At 40.7% G+C, this 14607-nt stretch overlaps 1 protein-coding gene across 2 annotated transcripts in view; it reads left to right on the forward strand.

Moving 5' to 3' along the window:
* Positions 1-14607, forward strand: part of rhbdl3 (rhomboid, veinlet-like 3) — a 74907-nt gene that overhangs the window by 37629 nt on the left and 22671 nt on the right. For both annotated transcript variants that reach the window (XM_079264645.1, XM_079264646.1), the window contains one exon: positions 8695-8853. In XM_079264645.1, the coding sequence (XP_079120771.1) occupies positions 8695-8853 (159 nt within the window). The remainder of the gene's footprint in view (positions 1-8694; positions 8854-14607) is intronic.

Here is a 14607-nt window from a genome sequence, read left to right on the forward strand (position 1 = left end):
TCCCCAGGAGACGAGTCACACGTCAAGCCGCTGAATGAATTCTTCACGCCTGTTACTGGATGAACCTGTGAGATGGAATTATTTTCTAGTGTAAAATTAGATGACCCTATAGGGATAAAACTTCAATTTCCTGCCCTGTCAATTTGTTTCACAGTGTTCCTGCTTTATTAAATACAAGACAGAGAGCTCTGCCTGACACGCTGACTCACAGCGAAGACTGCCTCCGTCAGTCATCAGCAGGAACGTGAATTTTATGTTGGTTTTTTTTTTTTTATCATATTATCGATGGAACTTAATTCTCATTTGATCACTAAAGAGTATAAAATCCACAACGTGCACAGCAATTTATAAACTAGATGTAAACAAATGTTTTCCATTCCAGGCTACAATCATTAATATAGATTCAGTAAACAGTTGCAAATGCTATTTACTTCCATAGCCTTAATGCCATAATTTACCCCAGTAGCAACCAAGATGCTCCTGTTACAACAGTTACGGTCCAGTAAAGGTTGAAGAGTGAAACAGTTGGTCCACAACAGTCTTGTATTCCTAAAAAAAACAATTAATCCATTAATGTTTTACATCTTATGTACCCAACGACTCATTGGCTCATATGTTGTCTTGACCATTAGCATGGAGAGGCTAATGAGTAGCAAGACACTTTCCCCAGTTTAGCCAATAACACAAAGAAGCTGGCAATCGTCATGCTGAAGCTGACAACCTACTAAATCATCTCCTGCTTTGGGTACTGGTGAGACAGAGTAACTGAATTAGCTTCTAAACTGGTTTGTCTTCATCCATCCATGCTTCCACCGCTACTCTGAGGTCATGTTTGGGCAGTAGCCTTAGTGGAGAAGCCCAGCGTTTCCTCCCAGCTACTTCGTCAAGCTCCCTAGGGGGAATCCCAAAGGACACCATCTCTCCTGGATGTCCTGAGTCTTTCCTTGAGCCTTCTCCAATGGGACATGCCCGGAAAACCTCCACAGGGAGGCGTCCAGAAGGGATCCTTACCAGATACCCAAGCTATCTCATGTAGCTCCTGTCAACATAGACAAGCAGCGGCTCCGAGACCCTCATGGATCACTGAGCTTCTAACCATGTTAATAAGGGAGTGCTAGGCCACTCTGTGGATGATAGGGGTGGGAAAATCGAATTGAAAAATCGAAAATCGTGATTTATTTTTGCTTCACATTTTCTTTCATTCATTCATTTTCTAAACCGCTTAATCCAATTCAGGGTCGCGGGGAAGCTGGAGCTCGGAATCGAATCGGGACGAAAGCATATCGTCACAGCCCTAGTGGATGAAGTTATTTTTCCCGTTTCTCTTAGATGAAGATAGGAATATAGATCGACTGGTAAATTGCTTTGCTTTTCAGCTCAGTTCTTATTTTTACCACAACATAGTTGCATCACTGCTGATGCTGCACATGTAAAGTTGTTGCTCTCCCGCTACATTCCTCTCTCGTTTGTCCACAAGACCCTGAGATACTTGAACTCCTCCACTTGAGGCAGGATCTCGTCCCTGACCCGAAGAAGACGTTCCATCTTTTCCAGCTGAGGACCAAGCTCTTGGATTTGGAGGTGCTGATTCTCATTCAGCTTGGAGATCACAGCCTGATGAAGCCAATAACAATATTATCTGCAAAAAGCAGTAACTGAGTCCTGAAGCCCATAAGCAGACCCCCTCATCCCCTCAGCTGTGGCAAGAAATTCAGGAAGGGCAGCCTTGGCAGAGCCCAGTTCCCACTGGAAACAAATCTGACTTACTGCCAGACCAACTTCTGAAACTACAAATCCCTCGTCTTGAGCTCTTCCTTTCAAATGACTTATTTGCTCTTAATGCTCATAAAATATGAGTAAAATATGAAATAATATAGCTAAAGAGAATAAAAAGAATAAAGAGAATAAAATTATGTTTGTAATCATCTGGAAGAAATTAGGCAGATGTGGACTGACATTTACTGATAGCTCAGATTAGCTTGTCGCTAACCGCGCATGCTAATGAATAATTTGAAACAACCAGATCGTAACCTGAAGCGGCCAGCTTGTCATTGGTTGGATCAGAACATGCATTTTGTACACATGCAGCCTCCTGCCATAATAAAGCTACACTGTGTTCAATAGCTATTGAATTTACAGTGGCAAAGCAGCTAAAATTGGATACCACTTTGCTGTTAGCATCCCAGAATAAGATCACCACATCCCCCATACCTCCATCTTCCTCTAACCCTCTCCTGGACTGTGGTCCGTTGGCCTGTTGCAATAAGCAATAAATCAATTAATCGCATGATAAGAACAAATGTGTGCAATAAGTTTGCTGGACGTAATGATTTTCATTTGTCTTACTTTTCTCTCTCTAGTGCTACACTTGTTTTAAGACCATATTAACTAAACACAACATTACTACAAGCTTCCATTTGCACTTAAAACACAACAATCATCAACTGCAGTTTTCCCAGCTGGGAAAAAAGATCTTAACAAACAGGTTAGATCCGTCTTCCTGACAGTCCACGATCACCGGGTGTGTTTAACCGACAGATTAAACACAAATAGGACAGTGCAAAATCTGATGCACTCAGACAGAATGGTTAGTAAAGCAATGCTGCTCTTAAATATTGTTAAAAAGGTGATACTTTCTAAAATTTCACGGCCAGTATGTATCGCCTGGATGAACAAACATGTTTCAAACGGCAATTCCGCAACCTTACAATAACATGAAAAATGAAAGACTGAAGGCGTTTAAAGACAATCAACTTTACCATTCCACCTCTGGTCAAGTCCAAACATGTCCACTCATATGAACTTGACCATACTCTATGTGACTGTGTTACATGGTGTTTAGAGACCACATGTTCCAGATAAACACATTGCCAAAACCGCAGGAGAAATCCGAATCCGAAGAAAGTATGTTGATCTTTGAAAGGGTGTACTTGCATTATGAATGAATGAAATGAAAAATACTTTATTAAACCCCAAAGGGAAATTCAATATTGTAGTATATAATAATAAATATTTTTAAGGAGGTCTTGTTCCGGAGGCTGATGGCTGCTGGCAGGAATGATCTTCTGTATCTTTCAGTCTTACATCGGACCTGAAGAAGCCTCTCACTGAACACACTTTGTTGTTTCATCACTGTGTTGTGGAGAGGGTGTGAACAATCCTCCATCATCTTCATCAGCTTGTGCAGCATTCTTCTTTGGACAATCAGCTCCAGCGGCTCCAGAGTTACTCCAAGCACAGAAGCAGCTTTCTGGATCAGTTTGTTGATTCTCTTCAAGTCTCTGGTTCTGATGCTACTACCCCAGCAGATGCTGCAAAGCTGACTGCACTCTCCACAACAGACTTATAGAAGATATGCAACATCTTATTATGGCATTATTATTATTTTAGTTGAAAATGGTCTCAAAATGACAACAATAATTATTTAAGGCAATATTATCGTTTATCGCAATAATTTCTAAGACAATTAATTGCATGGTAAAATTAGTTTCCTAGTTGTCCGTGATCAGTCGAGCTCACTGAAATCCAACTGGTCAGACTGGTCTAACGTGGACCAAGCTTTTTTCCTTGTTATGGGTTAATGTAATCAGCATTCTGCAGTGACACCCTGGATCACAGAGGAGAGGACGACTGTTGTGTTGGTTGGTTGGCTCAGCCACTCGATATGAGGCTACATTTCATCATCTATAAGTTATGTTGAGCAGATTTTCCACTGTTTGCCTGGGCTGCTGCATTTCTCCAGGCTCTCTATGCAAATGTGAACTCTGAGAAAAACTCCCTGACCCTCATGAGCTGCATCCCCTCCTCTTTCTTAATATTCAGCTTTATGAAAATGAGGCTGAAGACAAAAAGCCTTGCATTGTGTCTAATCTGCACCCCCTCATTACACCCTCAATCCTTCACTCCCCACTCCCCTCCCTCTTCTGTTTTCTCCTTCACACTGAACTGCTAAGAAGCCCTTAATATCACTGATTGTGAATATTTTTTGGCATTATGTCTGCTTCAGGATTTATCTGTGTGTGGATGTGAGTGTGTGCTTATTTCAAGCTGAGGGATTTGAATCACACCCCCTTTGCTGTTTGCATAACAGGATTTATGGAGAAAAGACAACAACATAGTCAGGAGTTGAGCTCTAAATTTGTCCAAATATGTGTTAGATGATAATTCAGGACCCAGTAAAGTCATTAAAATGTGCAGAATGAGAAATAATGTGAATATAAACTAAGTCAATAGTAGAGCGCAGAGTTCAATTAATGGATTTGAGATATTTTTCATGTTAATATGTTTTCTATCTGTGTAACTAAACATACTGTGACCATTTCATGATAAAAAAAAATATCTATGTAAACCTCTGAAATGAGAAGATTCCTCATGTAGTTGAAATTCAATGTACCAATCTCACATTTCAGACTAGTTAGAGAGTTCTTTCATCTTGCAGTGTCCTTCCCAGAGTGGATCTGCATCAGAGGGAAATGATCACTTATTGGAGTGAAGCGACTAGCTAAACACGGCATGAAATTACCATCAGAGGCCCATTGTTGAGTGTGTGACCCTCTGCATCTTCTCCCAGGCAGCCAGCCTGCTGACTTCAGAGGGTGTTCACTCAGCTATGAAGCCGGCGGAGTGAGGGAAGCGCTCGCGTGCGCGAGGGAAACTAATGTATGGCTGCCTGCACCTGTCAGTGATGTGGCGGGCGATAACAAGCACGTTTACTGAACTGTCTGTTCTGCTAATGAGAAAGTTTGTGTGTTTACTCTGCAGAGGAAAAGCAAAGGGAGAGAGAGGGGTGAATGTAGGGTGCGGGGGTGTTGTGTTGCGGGGTGGAGCGAGGAGGGTGACCGGAGGGCTGATTGGGGTATTTTGGAAGCGGGTGAGAGATGGGGGAGGTGTATGGTGAGGATCTTGGACTGAACTGTAATCCTTTAGTCCTGGTTTGAAATCAGGTTGTGCAGTCTGGCAGGGAGGCACTCTGACTGACGGAGGGAGACTTCGGCTGGTGTGACTTCATCATGACAAAATGTCCTCGACAGAAACTAGTTGATCTGCTGCAAGAAAAGGTTGGTTCCTTCGCTGTTGTTGTTTAGATTTAATGCTTTAAATGTGTTTGTGACACAGAAATACACACATCCAAGTTAATGAAAATGTTGTGTGAATGTTGCTCTGCAAGACAAACACAACTCCAGTTAGGCTGGAACCTTCTCGCCTTCGTTCTTAGACCAGTTGTTGTTTTTGTTAGTTGAAAAGTTATTTTTACTGCACAACTAAAAGACTTTCCTCGTGCGATTTAAATGAGTTTGTGAATCCTTACATTTCTCTTACTGTTGGGCTGAATGTGGTGGGATGGAGCTGAACTACAGCTGGAGACTGTCTCCATGTTGATAAACAAAGGCTGTCTACTTAATGGGTTGGACTCCCGTTCTTGGTGTTGCAGATTCAACAAGGTGTTGGAAACATTCCTCAGATGTTTTGCTCCATATTGACATGAATCACATTGTCACACATCGTCCATGACCAGACGATCCATCCCAAAGCTGCTCTGTTGGACTGAGATCAGGCGACTGTGGAGGTGGATGGAGTACACTGAACCTACTGTCATGTCGGAGATGATTTGAGCTTGGTCACATGGTAAATTCTGACCCAACCATCTAAATGTAGCAGCTAAAATGGAGATTTTTCTAATTTTCCATTGTCTAATTTTGCTGAGTCTGTGAATCGTAGCCTCAGTTTTCTGTTTTTCGGTCCAGACAACTGACTCTCATTTGGTATTTCTCTTCATCAGACCATCATATGTCAACCGTAGAGATGGTTTTGTGTGAAAATCCCAGTAGATCTGGACTTTCTGAAATAATCAAACTAACAACTATGTCACCTTCAATGTCACTTAAATCCATTTTCTTCCTCATTCTGGGGCTAAGTTTGAGCTTCAGTAAGTCGTGTACAACATGCTGCATGTCTACACGACTAAATGCACTGACTTACTGACATGTTGGCTGGTTTGTGTTAGCAAACAGGACACAATGATTTCTGTGTGGTAGCTTTTGCGTCATGCCCTCCCTATTAGGCGCTCTGCACATCTCCTCAGCTTTATCCTTTCTTACATTTCCCACTGTGAGAGCGCAGCTCCAGGAGAAAATTCCCACTTGTATAGTCTATATGTGAACAGCAAGTGGAGAAAAAAAATCCTCACATTCTTAATATTCTCCTAAAAGGAGACAAATTTCCCCTTAAAAACAGCCCTTTTCAGTGAGAAAGTAGTTGGAACCATCATGGTGGGGGTTTTAATATTGTTAGCATTTAATTAGACTTTTTGTCTCAGTAATATCAAGTTCAACACATGCAACAACTTGCAAAATTGGCTTAGTTGTGATAGTTGGTGTGGAGACATGCTGTTCACTGTGAGCTGCAATAGCAGGCAGATCTCCACCATGTTTGAGCTCCAACCACAACAACACGGGGGCAATGGGGGTGCCCAGTAGTTTGATCTCCTCTGACTGCTTCGCAACAGTTATCTTTTAGTTAACAAATAAAAACAGTAAAACTGTGGAACACCGATGGAGTCTTAGTACAGCTGAAGCACTCTTTCTCTGTTCCTGCCCCGAAGGAGAAATGGCTCCAACTTTATTTATTTATTTATGTCTTGTCCAGCATCTAAGCAGGCAAAATGGATTTTCTGGATGCTGAGTTGTGCTGGGCTAATTTACTTTGCCAAGGGAAGCATCAATATCAGCCTTGATATTCTGGGTTTTAATTCTATTTTCTATTTATTTTGCATCATTTATTGTATTACAAAGTTTGTACTGCTGGACCGGACCGGAGAGGACAGAAGAGGGACAGAAAGAGAATCGAAAAGAAGAAAATATCTGCAACCTGCTTCCCAGGCGTCTGTCTACATTTTGTGTTTTTGACATTCAAGGGCTTTTGGTTTTTGCAGGTGCTGCTGCAGGTGGATGCAAAAACTACAAATATACAGTAAATATACAGTAAAATAAGCCCCAAGTTAAAACTAAAAGCCTGCAGTCTGTTTAGTTGTGTAACATTAACATATTTTGCATTAATAAAGCAGAAGGACAATGCACTGACTGAAAGACATCTTCCTCATCTGTCACTCTAAGCTGAAAGAAGACGTTAAATTTAAGTGCAAATGTGTGAACAGCTGTAAAGCAGTAACAGTGTTAAAGTGAGATTCTCCCAACTGGTTATGATCATATACATTTTCAGAACTTTAGTATAAACTGGAAATCATATTTCTGTCATGCTGCATCTTCTTGATGAACTCGCTTCCTCAGTTCTCTGTTGCTGCCAAGCTGCTCCTGCCTCAGGATACTGACACTGGCGATTTGAAACAGTTCCTACAACACAAGTTCTCTTGGAGAACTTTGCATATTTGACAAGTCATCCCACGCCATTCAGTGCTTCTTTGAAACTATTAATACACTTAATGGAGCAATGAGATGCTTGCAGTGCTGAGCTATTTACTGCTGCTGTCCCTGCTCAACTCAGCTCCTGCTAACCCCGCCGTGAGGCAAACACTCTCACAGAAACACTAAAGTATGTTGGAAAATGGCAGCCGGCTAATATCGCCTTATTAGCACATTTTTCTGCATAACTGCACACGCACACACACACACTCATGACTGCAAATACACAGATGGAATGAGAGCGAGTTATGTATACATAATAGGGCTGTAACCATATTCTTTTGTCCCAATTCAATTCCAATTTTTTTGGGTGTATGTTTGATTTAAATTGTGATTCTTACAATTCTTTAATATCGCTGATTTTTGTAGATTAAAACCAACAACAAAAAATGTATAAAATGTTTTTTTTGCTTGTCAAATTCTTGATTTCAATTAGCAAAAAACAACACAGTAGTCAGATCATCATTCTGCTGCTAAAATACCCAAGAAGAGAAATAAGAAGATCAATAAAAACTATAAAAATTTTAAAAAAATTTTTTAAAAAAAGATGTATTATTTAAATTTTTTTAAATAGTTGTTGTTTTTTTTTGTTTTTTTATTAACAAAACAAAAATCAATTTCAAAATTATGAAGCAAAAAGTCCAGATTTTTTATTTTTTTGACTCGATTTTCCCACCCCTAATACATCCACACTCGCCTCCTGTTGCAGTGGTCTGTCTGCATCCAGACAGAATTACCAGCAAAGTTTTTTCTGCTTCACACTTCAGCAACCCTCAAGTCTTTTGTAAAAGTCCGCTTTTTTCAGGGACATAGTTCATGTTTGTGTTTATGTGGCGTCTCTGCTGTAAACTTCCACTTGAGAGTTGAAGTATGGTGCTGTTAAACACACAAAAGAACGATGAGACGTAGATCACTTTTATGGAGAAAAAGGAGCTCCTTCTCCCACTCAGGTGTCAGGTTATCAGGTGAGTGTGTGTGTGTGTGTGTGTGTGTGTGTGTGTGTGTGTGTGTGTGTGTGTGTGTGTGTGTGTGTGTGTGTGTGTGTGTGTGTTTCACAGGTAAGTTTGAATGTCTTTTCAAAGCCACTGAATCTTTTTTACAAGACGCTCAAATGAAAGTTGAGCTTTTGTTGATGAGCTCTTGGCCTTGTGGGTGAACCTGGCAGCTCTTGAACTTTCTGTTTCTTTTTCTTTTTGCTGCATGAAGAAAAGATATAAAAATGCGTGTTATGTTTACAGTATTGTATAAAGATTATGTCCTCTGTGTTCATTTACAGTACGATCCAGAGAATTCCGGCTTCATCAGCACAGAGAGGTTCAGGGACTTGCTGGCCACCCACGGCTCTGAGCTCGACCCCCACAAACTGGAAGTCCTTCTGGCTCTCGCTGATGGCAACGCTGACGGGAAGATCTGCTACCAGGACTTTGTTAACCTGGTGAGATCTGTTTTTTTTTTTTTGCTGCTTTTTCCTCATTTTCTTGTAAACAAACAAGAATATTAACTTGGTTTTATGCAAAATGCACGTTCCGTAAAGCCAAGAACTTCTCTACCTGAAACTTTATGGTTTGTACAAGATGAGGTTATTGACCCTGAACTTTAAACAGAGAGGTGAGACTCTTTGTTTTAGGCTTATTTTCCTTTTACACCCAGTCCATAGAGCCAGACTACAAGCTCCCTTATGGTACCGCATGTCTCACCTTGCTCCACTTTCAGTTTCACCTTCAAACTGCTAATCGTCCAGAGTCTCCCTCAAGCCCCTCCATCTGTGCTTGTTGCCTCCTGGTCTTCTCGGTTTCTTTCATCCTCCGTCTCCGTGCTGCTTCTCATGGGAAGCTGGAGCTGGGGCGGTGTGGAGTGGCTTTGGAGTAGGAGTCGCTCGGTGGTAAACAATACCTACTGGGTGGCTGAGCGAGTGGGTGGGCAGGCGGTGCATTTCTGTCCAGACTGTAGGGAAAATGTTGTGTGAGTATGCCTCTCTGCCCCCCCCTCCCTTCTCTCTTCGTGTTCAAAGCTGGTCATTGTCTGATACAGTGGGCGAGGAATGAGGCCTGGAGGAAGCTGGGAAAAAATGTCAAAAAGGCTTCTTGTGGCGTCTTCCAGTTCGAGTCACGTGAGCGCCAGTGGGTCATGGTGTGCTGGTGGAAGTGGGACAGAGAGGGACGGGTGTGGGCATCATGGTGTACATAATCTTTTTTTTTTTTCCACTAAGTCCCTATTGTGTCCACCCTCAGAGTTTAATGAATTCACAGAAGCGACAACAAAAGATTCGGACCGAGGGAAAAAAAGGGCTGTTCATGGCTGGGACTGATTTAAATCTTATAAAGTTAAAATGCAAATTATTTGAATCTTCCGATCCCTTCGACATGAGGACCTGCAGTCGAGAGGGTCGTCCTTCAGTAGGAAAGTTCCTGGTTGGATGTGCCACTTCTCAGATCTACATTGTTGACGTGTTCTTCAGAGCTCATTCATTCATTTTCTGAACTGTTTAGTCCAGTTGAGGGTTGCAGGGAAGCTGGAGCCTGTTGCTAGATAGCGTATCCCAGCAAGCTTCAGAAAGATGCAGAATTCCAACCTGAGGATGGTTAAATCACCTAAAATTTCAGTTCTGATGAGTTCTGATGGGATTATGAACTTATTAATGAAGCATCTTTATGTTATTTTCTATAAAGGACTTCTGTAAAACTAATTTAAAGAAGGAAAAGAAGGGTGAGCCTGTTCCAGCACGCTTGTGGTCAGTAAAATGAGATGGGACTTTGTATGTCTACTGAAGTGTGTAAAACCCTGGTTTTAACTCTGAAACAAACTAAATAAGTCAATCTTTTGGCCATTTTGTCACATTAAATGTAAGCTTTAACTGGTACTGTGTATGTTCTGACAGAGATGTGATTTTCCATGTTGGGATGAAGCTCTGACATCACTAGTTTGATGGTCCTCTGGTTTACAGTAGCCAGATGTTTCTGTCTTTTCTCAAATGGAAACATGAAATACATTTTCTATTATTAGTCATTTTCCAAATATTCTACTTCATCTTGATAGGAAACCAAAGTGCGTCCATCTGCTGTATCTTAAAACAACCCTATTGAACTTTAATAGATTTTTGAAAATTGACCCTATTCAGGATCCGTATTACATCCTGTCTCTTCTCTGAGCTCTCCTCAGCCAGTAAAAGTCGGTGCACAATTATAGGGAATGCGCATAAAGAATGTCAGCGTAATAAAAAACGAGTTTTAAGGTTGTAAACTTATGCAGTGGCGCTTCAATGTAGAGGTTGCTGGTTGGATTTCTCATTCAGCCATCCTATGCATAATGTCTCCTGGCAGTTTATTTCCACTTTTCCAAGCCCATCTTTTTGTGATCTGTCAATATTATTTCAGTTGTTAACATAAAAAAAATTGTTCCGTAACATTATAAATAATGTCAATCATCAACATTTACATCTTAATGGCTCTAAGATTTGATTATTTCCCCCTAAAATGTGTTTTAATAAAATGTTTTGCTGACAAATCTGATATAATAAAATGACTAGCTGCAGTTCTTCCAAAAAGAAGGGATATGTGTAAAATTTTGAAAAACTACTACTGTGATTTGCAGACGTTGTCATTAAATGGTGTTTAGCACATAAGCCGCCGTTTGTCCGGCTGACCAGATTTTTTTTTAAACCAAGACCACTTTCATATGTGGTTCTTAGTTTGTGCTCCAGTTGTCTCCGTAGGTCGTTTTCAGAGGAAATTTTTGCCAGAAATCATGAAGTGACCGTGTTCAGTCTAATGGTAAACTTGTAACAGACCCTAAGCTTCCAGATTTAAAGATGGCTGTGCACTTTACCACCATTGAATGCATTTAATTATAAGCGTTTAGAGTGAAAAGCTCTGATTTTTTACTGATAAGCTCGCTATTAAGGTAGGAATGTTTGTGAAATGTGTGTGTGGTTTATTGATCTGTTATTCTCATGGTGCAGAGCCTTACAGTTTGTTTCGTGAGTTTAGCGTTTGGCATTATTCTAGATGGTCACAAATTGGCCGTTATGGAAACATCTGTTTTTTTCTAAGTTGATGCGGCGGGGTTTCTGTTAAACCCGATAATGACGGCACCTACTCTCAGGTACTACAAGACGACTGGAATGCATAGATATCAGATACATTTCTGATGTTTTTTTAAAAGGATCTTATGCCAACGATATTAGGCAAGGGTCACAGTTTTACACTGGAGGAGAAAATCATAACTATGTCGGCTCAGATTGTGCAGCAGCATCAACACTGAGAAGCACACAGTAACATGCAGCTTCTACATTTAGCTCTGTAAACAGAGATTACTCTATGTGACATGTCTTTTCTGTGCATGTGGGTCACTTCAGGGCTTTAGACTGTTCGCACTGGAGTCTTTTTGCCAGGAGGGAGAGAAGTAGGGAAGGATAACAGAGGGTAACAGAGGAAAAGGAAGAGGCCAGAACAGACAGAGACAAACAGCAAGGGGTTTATTTGGCGCGGCATCTCTCCTTTGCACTGCAGCTCTTCCATCAGCGTGATTGTCAGTAATTGCCTTCTCGCTGCTGCGTCACTGTTGGCATTTATATCACTGCTCACTCTCCCTCATCTCCATCCTCGGACTCTTTACCTTCGCCACTATATTTCACTCTCTTTAAGCTTTTTTGTTCGTTTTTTGCTCATCTAAGTGATTTGTTTTTTGTATTTTTGCTTTTTTTCATTACATCTATAAATCATCTTTTATTTAACTCCGTCTCATACATCATGGTGAGAGGTTGTCTTTCTTATGCCTGGCCAGGGCAGAAACTTGCCCACAGTAGCAGCATATTTCCCAAAGTATCTACAGACACTTTAATGACACTCAGTTTTTCTCCTAGAGGGGATAAAACACACAATTCTCATCACTTACACAGCTGGAAAATCTATCATATCCTCTTTCATATCATGTTAGGATGGCATTTGTTGGTAAATGTTTGTAGTTTTTGTTTGCAGTAACTTTTTTCCATCTATTGGTCAGGATCAACAGTAAACTAAACAACACATGGAACTGCATTGTTTTGGATGTGTTTCTTCAGAGAACACTGATAGTGAATATAATCCGAGGAGTGAAACAGTTTTCAGTGTGGAACCATATCATGCCTGTGTTTGCTGTATTATGCCGTAAATAAATCAGCACTACTGTGCGAGCCAAGACTGACAGATTCTGTTGGCAGGAAAATTACATGGTAATAAAAGATCAGGGCTGATGTAATTATGCCTCTTTGTCATGGCGATGAGTCGAGCAAACAAATACAGACGGTGAACTGACACCAGAGTATTGCACCATAACAATGCGAATCAGCTGTTCTTCAACTTGTTTTTAAGCCTTTTTGCCTCAAATGTTGTGTTATTTGATTTAAGGAATTTTTCCATGATGTTCTGATGCTTAGTGGGAGCCAGTCAAACATATTCTGTAGCATTTCTAAACCAAGCAGTGAACAGGAGTCCTGCAGGAACTGGTTTTCTAGCATGTCAGCTGACTGTGGTATCTAAAAATGTTGCCATTATTCTTTTCCGATGCCATTTTTTTGTGTCCGATTCCTGTCCGAACCTTCACTACATATGAGGCTTGTCGCTATTGGCTAGTGGGATTTTCTAAAGAGAAATTATGCAAGATTGCTAATGTAGCACTAGTGCTAAATTTTAGCAATACAGTAATTTAGGTGTGGCTGCTTTTTTTGCCTGGTTTCATGTGTCATGTGCCATGAACAAGAAGATGACGAGGAAGAACCCAAACCCAGGACATAGGAACTTGAGGTATTACAATGGAGAGTCTAGGAAGTGACCTGAACCAGGGCCGCTAGTCACCATTTGGGTACCCAAAGCGCTACCGTTCTGAACATGTTGGAATCTCTGAGTCAGTCACATGTTTCATATGAGGTCTGTGATTGGCAGGAAGTTGAAGGGAGCTGATCTGGTCATGTTTTCCTTTGTGTGTGTACCAGTCGAAAGTTTGGACACACCTTTACATTAGATTTAATGGGAAAGTGTTGAATTTCAAGTTTCAGTCTGGTTAATTCAAACATTTTTTCTTCTTTTTTTTTTTTTTTTTTTTTAAATCTATCAAAGTTGATAGAAAGTTGATAAAGTTGACTGGCGACCTGTCCAGGGTGTACCGGCTTCTCCACATAGACTATACTGTGGAGGGACAGAGCCCCCCTACCTGGAGTTCACGGTAGCTAACCAGCTATCGGAGGTAAGCGGGCTAAAGCTAAGCTGGCAACTGACTGAAAACTGGTTGTTCTACATTCCTTCTTCTTAAAGCGAGAGATAGCATACCTGTCAATCAAAAGGACACGCCCCTAAATATGCCGAATTTTGATATGAAATTACTTCTCAACTGAGGTGTTCGAAAAAAAATTCACTCCCCCCACGGTTGTCATGAAGGTAAACCTGACCTGTTAAACCTAAAATGTTTTTTGTGTCAGGCTGTAAACATGTTTATTTCTGCAGTAAAGTTGGGCTTTTTAACATGGGAGTCTATAGGGATTTGCTCTGATTTGAAGCCCCTAGTGGATGGAGGGGGAATTGCAATTTCTGTCACTTCTGCACAGACTTCACTTTAACTTCCAGAGGCTGCCGCCTGCTTCTACCCCCAATGATTGCTGGGATAGGCTCCAGCTTTGCCACAACCCTTAATTGAACTAAATGGCTGAGAAAATGAATTAATGACTAAATTTCATATATGTAGAAATGTGTTTGTTGTAATTTATTTTTTATTTATTTTAAATTTGAAAATTACATCTGCCTGACCATGTCAGACTTAGTGAATGAACCTCGTATGAGTGGACAACTCGGACTGTTTCGATCCACTAAATACATTATCAGACTTCACTTAGACTGAATACAACTTTGCAAAGTCTTGAATTTTATTGCAGCAACTAAAACGGTCCTACCAATGTTTTTTTTTTTTAATTTACACGTATTTGATGAATACTGTTGGGAGCATTATAAATCATCTATGTGGCAGATCTGAGTCAACACAAGCTGAAAGTGACGCATATAGTTATTGCATCATTACAAAGGACCAATAACCCATCATTCTATCGCTTCTTTTCATTTCAGTAATCACAACTGAAGTCCATCTAGTGCCAGTTTCATTTTTCATACCAATTATAGAGTGATGTAATCCTTGACACATAATCAGACTCTCAACCAATCACAGG

The sequence above is a fragment of the Telmatherina bonti genome (assembly GCF_933228915.1).
Source record: "Telmatherina bonti genome assembly, chromosome: 3".
Taxonomy (NCBI): domain Eukaryota; kingdom Metazoa; phylum Chordata; class Actinopteri; order Atheriniformes; family Telmatherinidae; genus Telmatherina; species Telmatherina bonti.